The 12,129-nt window shown below is 39.1% G+C and overlaps 1 protein-coding gene across 1 annotated transcript; it reads right to left on the bottom strand.

Moving 5' to 3' along the window:
* Window positions 1-7,013: 7,013 nt before the first annotated feature.
* s100b (S100 calcium binding protein, beta (neural)) lies at window positions 7,014-9,672 on the bottom strand. Its single transcript, XM_017684692.2, has 3 exons — window positions 9,528-9,672; window positions 8,945-9,107; window positions 7,014-8,110 (listed from the first exon to the last, which is right to left on the bottom strand). The coding sequence occupies exons 2-3, from the start codon at window positions 9,080-9,082 to the stop codon at window positions 7,961-7,963; spliced, it is 288 nt and encodes a 95-aa protein (XP_017540181.1). The 5' UTR covers window positions 9,083-9,107; window positions 9,528-9,672; the 3' UTR covers window positions 7,014-7,960.
* Window positions 9,673-12,129: the final 2,457 nt, after the last annotated feature.

Here is a 12,129-nt window from a genome sequence, read left to right as displayed (position 1 = left end):
GGCCTGCCTGTGTAATCAAATTGTAAGTTGCTCTGGATCAGAGCGTCAGCCAAATGTACAGCAAAAATAAAACTTATAACTATTTTTATAAAATCTATCTAATATCTATTTTTATAAAAATAAAAATTATAACTATTGAAAAATGGAAAACTATAATGACCCTGATGGCGACGGCGGCCTGGTGATGATCAAAACAGAGCATTCGAGCAGTCAGAGATCTGACTTCCATATGAGGTGGCTTAGGCCCCCCCGGCCCCCCGCAGCTGCTCCCCTGCTGATTCCACACACACACACTGGGAGACCGTGTGAGCGGGTCGTGGAGGTGGGCTAATTATTCTTGTGCTGTCATAACTGCAGCAGAGCATGCACAGTTAACCTGTGGATAATCCCCAAACATGCCTGGACCTTACTTAACATCACAGCCTGCACCGCGGGCGGCCAGCCGTGCGTGTCACCTTCCGACTCTTCCGTGCTCAGTTCTCACGAGGTGGTCACGTCTTTAAACTTCGCCTCTTACATGCTGTCCAGCTGTCTCTGACTCGCAGCTCATTAAAACAGGTGGAGAAATAGTGCGGACAGTGCCGAAGCCAAACCTAAAACCCATCCCATGTTAATACAGTTACATTCATTTTTATACCTGCTTATTCCCTAAAGTCATATTTGCGACCAGAGGCAAGATGTAAACAGAGTCATTCCGAGCGGTTTGGTGTGAAATGCTCTGTCCTAGAGTCAGAACTGTTCACACTGGTGGTGATAGGAACCAGACGTCCACCTCTAAAAGCTCCTCACAGCTGGCTTAATCCCATTTCTCATTTTTACCCCTACCCCTCATTTTCGAGTGTTGCCCCTTGTTCCTGAGCTACAGGGCAGTGGTTGAGATCTTCCCTCTGAAATGAGACCCTCTAATAAAAGAGCATCACTTCATTAACAGCTACCAGCGCTGCTCTGTAGGCGACCCTGCCCGTCTGCAGGGACAGCAGAGGAGGGGAAAGTTCAGCTCCTCACTGCTGGGCTTTAGTTACATTTAGGGATCATACGCCTTCAAAGAGGGGGGCAGTTATTTATTATCACCCCCCCTAATTCTTCAGTGATATGAAGCTGAACTCAGAGATTCTCCAGATTCTCGTTCTTTTCCCGTTCCACCTTAAATGGAGCAGCAGTTCTGATACCGAAGGCTCCAGAATATAACTTCTGGACTATTTAAGGTGGAACGGGAAAGTCAGCACTACTAATGATTTGTATTGCTTGTCATGAAGAAAAGGACCATAATACACCGAAACAACATCAAAGTAAGAGAACACAGTGCTTGTTGGCATTTTTAACGGTTTCTCTTACGTGGGTTGTTCTATTTTCTCATAACTCTGGAGTCTCTGAAAAACCTCCGTTTGGAGGGTCATGTAGCCCCACCCCTCTATCTCAACACCTTGTGTGAAACAAGTGAATGAACAAAATGGGCTAGGTAGCAGGGTCGAGGGGTGAGATGGGATTGGGCCTCTGGTTAATGATAGTTTAGAGAAAGGAAAACTCATTATTCCAGATTTTCCACTATTTTCCATCATCAACATTCCATATAAACTCAGAAGGCTCGTGGAGGTTCTCTGGTGGTTTCGATAGTAAATAAAATGTCAATATCTGTGTTGTAGTCATGGCGACCATTATTATTTCTTTAATATGTGCATATGCGAACTTTGGCAGAAATATGTAAATTGAATGCATAGTAATAAGTAATATTATCAGTAGCTCTAGACTTTCTAACCTAAAATCATATATTCCTCAGTTTTTTCTCAAAGTAACTTTATGAAAAGATGTGTAATTCAGGTTCAGGCAGCTGTAGCTGTAGCAGTGTGTGTGTGTGTGTGTGTGTATGTGTGTGTGTGTGTGGGGGGGGGGGGGGTTGGAGAGATAAAATGTAACTGGCAGCTGTGAAATTTTTATTTGTTTACCAAGATCTGTACCTCAGGTCCGCTGTGGATTTACAACACACACATACATACATACAGATGCTTCCCCCCAGCCCTTCAGTGGAACTAGAAGCAAGTCGTCCAATCAGGATGGTTTTCTCTGTGGTATCTGGGTAGATGCAGCTGAGCGAGCTCTCCCATTGGTCAGGACCTCAGGAGCTGCACTGAAGGCCTTACAGGTTAGATTAATGCCGCATTAGGTTGCACATCTAGATCTGGATCTAATACACATTAAAAGTGCTTCAGGTATATATGTGTTCACATTGAACGCAGGGTCGCATTAAATCGTGTCAACTTGTGTATCCTGCCATACGGAATATGACTTTATTGGCCGTTCGAGCTCAATTTTTAAGGGGGAAAATCGTCTGAGGCCCGACCGACCCCAGTTTTAGAAGCATAAACACAGAACAAGAAGCAACTTTTTCTTCACAATGAGAGTCCTTATCAGAATAACCCCGAAAACAAATGCTGAAAACAAAAAAACAACCCAGAATTAAACACTTTAAACGGGTCACTGGAAGCTTTCTGATTTTGGATTTCTTGGTTAAAGGTCTCAATATCATCGCAAAGGCTACGTTCACATTACCAGGCTGAAGCGGCACAAATCCGATTGTTTTTGCCCTAATGCGACTCAGATCTGACGTTTTCAAGGCTGCGTGGACACGAATCTGATCTGTTCAAACCCGAACTGAGCCACTTTCATCTGTGGTTCTAGATCGGATATGGATCCGATTCATGGTTGTGTCAAATCATGTTTAAAATCAAATCACGTTTATTGTCACATCACATTTACACAGGTGGAAAATGAATGAAAATCTTAAGTGTATAGTCCCCTTATAGAATTTCAATACTATATATATATATATATATATATACACTGACTCTGAAAATACACAATATACACAATATACACTAGTACTGCACTATTCCAGTCTACAGCTGTACAGTAATTAGTTATGAAATAAAACGATGAAATGTGCTGTTGGACACATTCCGTATGTGCAGTTAGTTTGAGGGAGATAATAAATGAGATGCAGGTACTCAGGGATAGAAAACTGGTATAGTGGCCTTAATGTGACGCTCAGATCAGAATTCATGAGCTTTTTTCCACTGTGCTTCACCGTCATTCAGAGTTACTCTGCCAGCAGCGCCGAACAGACGTTAAAGCCTGTAAACGGTGGAAAAGCGGCTCATCTCACCTTTTTCTCCTCCGTCTGGCTCTAATAATGAAGCTGAGAGCTGATCAGAGTTAATGATCTTCTCAGCGAAGCTCGTTCTGCTCGTTAGTTTGTGCTGATGATGCAGTGATTCAGTCACGTGACGTCACTGAGCAGGAGGAGCTCATGAGGGTCAGTTCAGGAGCCGGTTCATCACATTAATGACCGATTTGAGTCACTGACCTAAACGAGGGCGAACCGTCGAGTCAGAGAGATCGGATTTGAGAAATGAGGCCTGTAACGCGAACGTAGCTGAAATCCCAACAAAACGTAGCACCGGTGTTGCGTTGAATCCGTAGCAAATCGGTGCGCAGTGTTTTGAGGCTGAATGTGCCTCCGCTGTGTCGAAGCAACACTGATTTATCTCATAAAAGATAAACAGATTGATTGATCTTATGGAACATGAACCTAAATAATTCTTTCAAAATATTATCATTTTGTTTAGAACATCATCTTCCTCTGATACCGGCGGATTCCAGCCTTACAGCGACCCCCTCAGTGGCAGTGGACAGGTGCCCGTCCATCTCTGAGGCTTTAAGCAGGTGTCTGAATACCTTCAGACCTGCTCCCATCCTTTTATTTATCTATTATTTTTTATATTTATTCGGCAGTTTATTTGATTTTTCTGTTGCTTTGATATGAAATTAAAGCCCCAACATTTCCATATAGCACATACACATTTCTCATCTCTCTGCCTCTGATAACTCTCTCTCTCTCTCTCTCTCTCTCTCTCTCTCTCTCTCTCTCTCTCGTAAATGGCCGGCAGCTCAGGATTCCCCCCCTCAGCAGAGTGAAGCAGCAGTGCCACCTAGCCAGCACTTTTGGTACTACACTTTGTGAGCAGGCACCTGGTTTCCAGCCTGGTTTTCCAACTAATTGTACATATAAAATAGAAAACGTTGAAAACATTGAAAAGTGCATTGACAACTGGTTGGGCTGCTTTATGTGGACACAAAATCTGAATGAAATGGGTTTTTTGGATTTACAGTTGGGCTGCTTTCCAAAAAAAAAAAATTAAAAATGGAATATAAACAGTGAAATACACTGAAAATACAACATAAATTGTTATTTAATTGTTATTTACTTTGACAACTAGCCACCACTTTTGGTTCTTTAATTAGTAAGCAGGCAGACTACCAGGGTTGCCAGATTGGGATGTTGAAAATGCATTACAAATGATTTCATTTACAGTATGTTGACTAGATTAAGTGACCCTTATTAGTCCCACAACAGGGGAAACACCACATACTCTCTAGTGAACACACACACACTAGGGGGCAGTGAACACACTTGCCCGGAGAGGTGGGCAGCCCTATCTGCAGTGCCCGGGGAGCAGTTGCATTGGCCAGGACATATTCACATAAAAGCATTGTTGCCTTTGGATAGCTGCTTTCGCTTGGGGAACAACTGCTTTGGCTTGGTTTGCCATTTTTTCTATTATTTTGGTGAACCCCAGCGCATGAAAGGGACCATTTTTAAAATATAGTTCATTTTTCCCATACACAAAACAACAACCTCACAGGCCTCATGGCTTCCGTGTCAGTTGTAAACGCCATGTGACAGTAATTTGTCTGAAATGCTGGCTTTAGATTTTTTATGTACAGCATTTCAGTAGCTTTTAATGCAGTTAGTCAAGTTTTTAATAATTTTAGCTGTAAACTGTTCCCCCAATCTGGCAACTCAGGCCTGGGGGAGCCAAAGCATCTGTGTGACGGATGAGGAAGACAAACTCTCACTGCTCTTCCAGACAGATCGTGTGTAGAAACATCTCTAGCAAGCCCGCAGGGCCTGTGTGCATCGCAATCAATCTGATTTAATCAATGCACGGCCTCCCCGCGGAGAGGGGGCTTGATAATGGCGTCTCCGCCGGAGGAGTAAATCAGAGAGCAGCAGAAAGGCTACGGCTAAATGGCGCTAGTCGTTTAAAGTGAGCAGGCACGCCGTCTTTGTGCCAGCAAGGCTGAGTCAATGCATCAGAAGCTTTGCTCTCCCCGGCCACTTTATTGGAAACCCCTCCCTTGGTGCTCCCCTCTGCTGATGTACAGTTAGAGACTGTAGCGCATCGATCCCCTGCCCCTTTAGTCTCGAAGTTAATAGCGTGTAATGTTGCTGTGCGTCCATAATTTCATGAAAAGGGCTTTGGAATTCCAGTCAATGTAGTTCAGTCAATGTAATTTTGAACTAACATCAACACGATGCACTCTGAGAGTCCGGGTTTATCGGATTCTGATGAAGATTAATGGCATTTTACATTAGTGTCACACCAAAGCTTTCCTGATGAGCTCTGCTGCCATCCCAGTGTTTACGCACAGCTCTGCTTTGGGAGTGGATCGCACTTCCCGGCTTACTCACCAGCTCCTTTTTTGACTTTCCTGTTCAGCCTATGTCATACCTTGCTTGCAGGTGAGCGCAGATCTGCTCTGACCAGGTTCTGGGTTATAATAAAGAGCACTGGCCAAAAGCAATGGCTGTTTATTTGACAAAAGGTGTGAAATGTTGAAAAAAAGAGAAAAGAAAGAAAAAAAAATACAGAATATATTTATGAAATGTGAAGAAGCAACGTTTCCCCTCAAAATGCATTGGCTTAACTCTCAATCAATCAATCAATCAGTCATCTCCTCTGAATACTTGAACCATAAGAAGCTAAAAACCCACAGAATGAACACGATCAAATTAATCATCCCTCTAATAGGGTCGCCTGAACTTTCCCAGGCATTATTTAAGGCCTTTTCCCAGACCAGCGAGGTAGCGTGCAGCCCATGTAAACATTCCAAGTCTAGTACACTGATATAAAGCCCAGTAGCAAAGCCCAGTAACTCTGTCTGTAAAGGGTGATTAGCAAAAAAGTTGATATAGTACTGAGAAGTAAACAGTAACGTTAGTGAGGCAAAGTGTACAAACTACTGTAAAACTAGAGCAGGGACAGAACATGACTGAAATAAGGGAAGATACGAAAGGAGATAACCAGGGAAAATATTTTGTTTCTTCTGTCACGACCTTAAATGGTGCATCCATTTAAGGTGGAATGGAAAATGAATGTAAGCTGCCGACGAAAAAGCTAGTTCTAATTACTGTAGTCACTCCGGTTGAACAAATGTCCTCTATAATCTGATGTCGTACATTGATTTAAAGTCCGACCACTGCCAGAAAATAAAAGCTTAAAAAATAAATGTTAAAAAAAATGGTTACAGTCACTGTATAGACATATTTGGAAGGGCTTATCAAACTGAATGTGACGTTTTCCCCACAACTAAAACATTTTCTGACTTTGTCTGATTTTCTGTCTTGGAGAGAAATCACTCAGCCAGCTCTCAGACCCTTCTTAATATTGGGTTTCACTCAGGTAAAATAGAGATGTTCCCTAAAACGTACCACATTAAGAGAACCAAGATCTACGCTCTCAGAAACAAAGGTAAACTGTCACTGGGGTGGTTCCCTCAAGGGTACATCTCAGTAGCTTTAGTCAGGGAACATAACTGAACCATAATCCATTGACAGATTATTTTCTAAGTTGTATTGACTCCACACACAGGTGCACAACTGGACCTTAAAACCTTTTAGGGAACATTTACATCGTACCTTGATGACGGGAAAATGGACCCGCACAGAACTGTTATTTCTAGCAGTGTAAGATGACTGCTGTAGATTACAGACTCCACTACAAACCTTCCAGCATTACAGATAAAGAGCCGCCAACATTAATAAAAGCAGTTATTTGAAATTGTTAGATTGTATAATTTGTCCTTTCTGATTAGAATTTGAGATTTTTCAACTCTTCTTCTGTCTTGCAAGCCCTCCAGCACAGTCTGTATCTTCTAATAAGAGAAACACACCCCACATTTCAATATTTTATTAATTCTCAGCAAACAAAGGCAAGAAAAGGGAGAAAATCTTCTAACATTCATGATTTATTCAGCTTCATCACAAGAGCAGGAAACTGTTCCAGACTGGGGAACTGAATCAGCTGTTGGTCAACACAGTAGTTAAATTACTGATGGTTTTATTCACACAAATGCAAATTCACAACAACAGAAAAGTTCTTTTTTTGCTGTTCCAATTTACAGAATTTTATGAATTTTTGTTTACATATAAGAAACATGTTTACTTTTATTGGGGATAAAAATTAGTTTGTTTCCAATTGAGGAAATTCATAATTTTATGCCCAAGATTTTGTCAGTTGCATTATTTCATTTGTGTTTTTCTCTCCTTGTGCTTTTCTTTACTCAATGTGCTTCACAACAAAAGGCAATTAATTAACCAATATAAATGAAATAATTCTATTTTTAAATGACTTTGGTTTATCAGGTAAATCTGTGATTTGTCTACGGCTTTTGAATTTTTGTCTTCTGTCCCCAAAATACTTAAATAGTCCTAAATGTAAAATATTTTCAATATTTCATAGTGAAATAATGAATATTACTGATATTCCAAGTATGCATAGTCCAGTCTACACATGACTACATTAGAATTGTTCTCTTTTTTAAAAGCAACAGTTAGCAACTACTGTTAGACATCTTTTGGCCTAAATTAAGCATAAGAAACTCAAATATTTGAAATAAATTATAAGGTTTTCAAGTTCCCTTCCATGCAAATTTAAGCCAAACTGAAGCTTCTTTTTCAACCAGAAACCATTTACAACCATATCTTACTGCACTGAGCCAAACAAATATCCAGGCTAAGTGGAAAACAATCAAAAGGCAAAAAAATAGAGTTACGAAATTCTACGTAGTTAAGCTACTTCAAATTGTTTAAATTCTACAGTTGCTATTTCTGAAATCCTACTCATTCGTCCTCGTGATGTTCGAAGAACTCATGGCAACAAATGGTAACCATGGTTACAAAGGTCATGAACTCCTGGAAGTCACATTCAGAGTCACCGTCAGCGTCCAAGCTCTCCATGAGACTGTCCATGGTGGCCTGGTCCTTCACATGCTGTGGGGCAGATTACAGATGTAATGATAGAACAGAGTCAGAAAGTCTGGTCAAAGGCTTGACTGAAAATACCATTAATTTAAAAATAAAAATATACAAAATAAGTCCTGTTTATTTTACAGAATAGAATAAGATTACATTTTAATAGAATTTTTTGCATTTTTAAATCTAAAGTTGCTAATTAGTTCAAATTTTAAAATGTCAAAAAACTCAATTCTGAAAAATCAAAATGTAAGAAAGTGCACAAAATCATTATTAATTCAGAACTGAAAAATGAAAACAATATTGATATCAGATCCCTTAATAGTCTATTTGCTAAAATTTAATTTGCCTTACCTATTTAATAATGTACTTACCAAATGTCAAATTAAATTAAAAGTAAAATTAAATCCAAAAATCTAATTAATTCAAAATGAAACATTAATACATTTTTATTTTACAATAATTTCCTCTGGAAAGTTTCATTTTTGATTTAATTATTTAAAAAATCCATCATTCAAACTTTACATTATGATAATTATTTTATAAATATGAAACAATACATCCATTTAAATTTTCAAAATCACAAAAAAATCCAAAAACTCCAAATTGATTAAAAAAGTTTATATCAAAAACTATTTCTGTTGTTCAAAACATGTGAATTGTTTTCTTGTTAAAAATTATTTTATTAATTAAATTTTTTAAACGTCCCAGTTGACATCAGATTCTTTCTCTTATCAGGTCCAAAAGATTTTTTTTGCTCTGTTTTGTTAGCTTTGGTTAAAACCTCCTAAACTTCTAAAGAACAGTAGGATCAGTGTGCAGAGAGTTCGAGATCTGGCCGGACACACCCACCTCGGTCAACGATGGCAGCTCATGGGTCAGCAGCTCTTTCAGCTCGCTTTTCTTCAGCTTGTGTTTGTCTCCCTCTTTCTCCGAGTACTTATGAAACACTTCAATGATGGTGGCCAGGCAGTTCTCCAAGTCCGTCATGATTTCACAGCAAGGCTTTCACCGCCTGCAGATCAGAGAGATTCAGCAGAAACTGAGATCAACAGAGGCATGAAATGATGATTAAACTATCATGTAAACGTTAAAAAGACACATTTACAAGGTGAGAGCCATCATTTTATATTAAACACTGATGTTTTGTTTCAGTTTAGTTTGTTAGTACGTACGAAAACCTTTGTACCGTATTCATATGATGTAGAAATGTTGTCATTCAGCCTGAAAATGTACTTATTTAGGAATTTTATTAAAATAAAATACATTTTAAATTCAAATAAGGCTCTAATATTGTTTACAGTTTATTCATTTTTATAAAAGTTTTAGAAAACACTTAAAAATCCCAAATTAAGAATTACAGGATAGCAGAGTCGCAATTTTCTCCACTCCCTCTTGTTTTGGTAAAAGAAAAAGAGGCTAAAGGAGAACTTACCTGGGCGTAGAGCAAAAGAATGGAGTGATTTGTGTTAGTGAGACGAAGAGAGAGAGAGAGGTAGAGAGAGAGAGAGAGACAGAGAGAGAGAGACGCTCAGAGGCTTTATAGCTTCACTCTGAAAGGCCCCGCGTAGCACACAAACTTAAACTGCCAATCTAGCAGGCAGACCAATGAGAGCTGACCATTTCTCAGTCCACCACACACACACACACAAACACACACACACTCTCAAGCACACACACAGCTGCAGTTTTTTGGGGGAATGTATTTCTCCTCTGAGAGCAGATTCATGTCACCACAATCACACAGTGTTCACATTTTCACAAACTGGGGCTTCAGTCCCTACAAAGTTATAAATACACAAACAGAAGCCTCATGGTGTCCAGAAATGGTGAGTTAGTTCTGTTGGGGTGAGTAACATCAAGTTATAATGGCATAAGACTATGTGTGTCTGTGTGTGTGTGTGTATACGTGTGTGTGTGTTTGTGTGTGTGTGTGTGTGTGTGTGTGTGTGTTTGTGTGTGTGTGTGTCTGTGTGTGTGTGTGTGTTTGTGTGTGTGTGTGTATGTTTGTGTGTGTGTGTGTGTCTGTATGTGTGTGTGTGTGTGTGTGTGTTTGTGTGTGTGTGTCTGTATGTGTGTGTGTGTGTGTGTGTGTGTGTGTGTGTGTGTGTGTGAGTGAGTCATTTAAAATGTTCCACAAACTTTTATTATCAGTTTATTACATATGCATAATTACACATTGGAGCAAAACCTCAATTTTAGCTGTTTTTCAGTTTTGGACCTAATTTGAAAAATTCTCTTTCCCTTTACATTGTGTGTAAATTTCATGATGAATGGACCAAAGGAAACAGCCTAAAATCACTTGGAAAAAATTCTGGTTCCATTGACTTTCATTAAAAGTAAAGCAGGTTTTTTCCTTCTCCTGTAAAGTTGCCATATTTTACTAATACATTAATTAATATATTTTATTAAACTAGTGCACTAATATTATACTCACATACTTACAGAACATATTATTATACTAAGACAAACACCAATAATACAATAAATACAAACACGATCAACACGATAGGTCGTAATTTTATACATGTTAAAGAGTCATTTGAACTCTTTGCCATCCTCTATTAAAGGAAGTCCAGTTTCATTTGTACTTATCATCCAGTGCTGCTGATTGGATATAATAATTCTGTGTGATGTCTGGAGGTGTCCAGCAGGAATCTGGAAGTGACCTCTGTTCTTCAAACCAGCTCACAAGATCTCAACTCCTACCTTTAAGATGAGAGATGATTGTTGATTGTGATGGTATTTATGTTTATTTGAATTCTAATGATATATGATGATTTTATTATCAAAAACGCACCGCCAAGATAAATGTTTGTAAACAATGTGTTTAGATGCCTAAGACTTTGGCATAGTACCTTATTCAGACATACCTGTCTCTAAAAGGCAAGTTTGCAGGACGAGGAAAAACAGACTTCAGTTTATTGGAGGGAAATGGAGAAATAATTGTTTTTAAAGTAATTTTGGACCATTTCTGTCGGTCCAAACATCATGAAATTTTGAGACACCATAAAGGGAAACTGGCCTTTTCACATAATGTCCAAAAATGAAAAATGAAGATACAAGGTTTTGTCCTGATAGTAATATATATGTTACATGTACGTTGCATATAATTTTGTCAAGAAACTTACACACATATATGTATATATATATATATATGTCTTTTTACACCATAAATAAATGACCATGTCTAATATATTTGTCCCATTTGTTTAGTTTGGTTCTCTTTATCTACTGTGTGAAAATCTGATGAAGTTTTAGCTCAAATTTATGCAGAAATACAGAAAGTCTAAACTTCTAAAGTCTAAACCTTTACAGTGTTTATAGATATATAGACAATACAGCAACACAGATATGTAAGTATATTGTATGTATACAATGTATAACGTTGTATAAATACACTCATGAGTGTCTGTCTGTGCTTTACTCCCTGTTTTCAGAGGGATTGTGGCCTCAGTTGACCCCGTGGTCCAGCACCGCTTCTGAAAGCGGGCTTTCTTCCACTCTTCGCGGGTGTGCTTATGTCTCATTTTGCCCCGTTACGCTCCTCTATCCATCTCTCTCTCTTTTACCCTCATCCCTCATTCTCCTCTCCTCCTTTTCATCTCCTCTGCAGCCTCTGTTCTCCAGGCCACGCTCAGGCATTTTGTTGACAGGCATCAGTGTGGATGACAATAGTGCGTTTGATAGGAAGTGAGTGGAGCTGAATGTTAATAAGGGGCCTTTTCTCTGACCGATCTGGCCAGACGTGTGCCGTTAGCGCCAGCCCAGTACAGAGCAGCGGCTGCATTCACCACGGCTTTACCAACAAAAACTTAGGAAGGACGACAAACAGTGAGGAGTTCTTGCAGTTCTCAAAAAATTCTTTTCACAAATTCGAGTATTTTATTCAGGTATTAAAGTGAGAATTTATAACATTTTAAGCTATTCGTGGTACTTTTTGTCCATTTTTACGAAAAAGTTTCATTTGTACTTTAGTCCATATTTATGGATAACAGTGAGTCAATCAGTGTTAGAAACCATATAAGCAAGTTCTA

Source organism: Pygocentrus nattereri, chromosome 25 (assembly GCF_015220715.1).
Source record: "Pygocentrus nattereri isolate fPygNat1 chromosome 25, fPygNat1.pri, whole genome shotgun sequence".
Lineage (NCBI taxonomy): Eukaryota > Metazoa > Chordata > Actinopteri > Characiformes > Serrasalmidae > Pygocentrus > Pygocentrus nattereri.
This window is presented reverse-complemented; position numbering and strand designations above follow the sequence as displayed.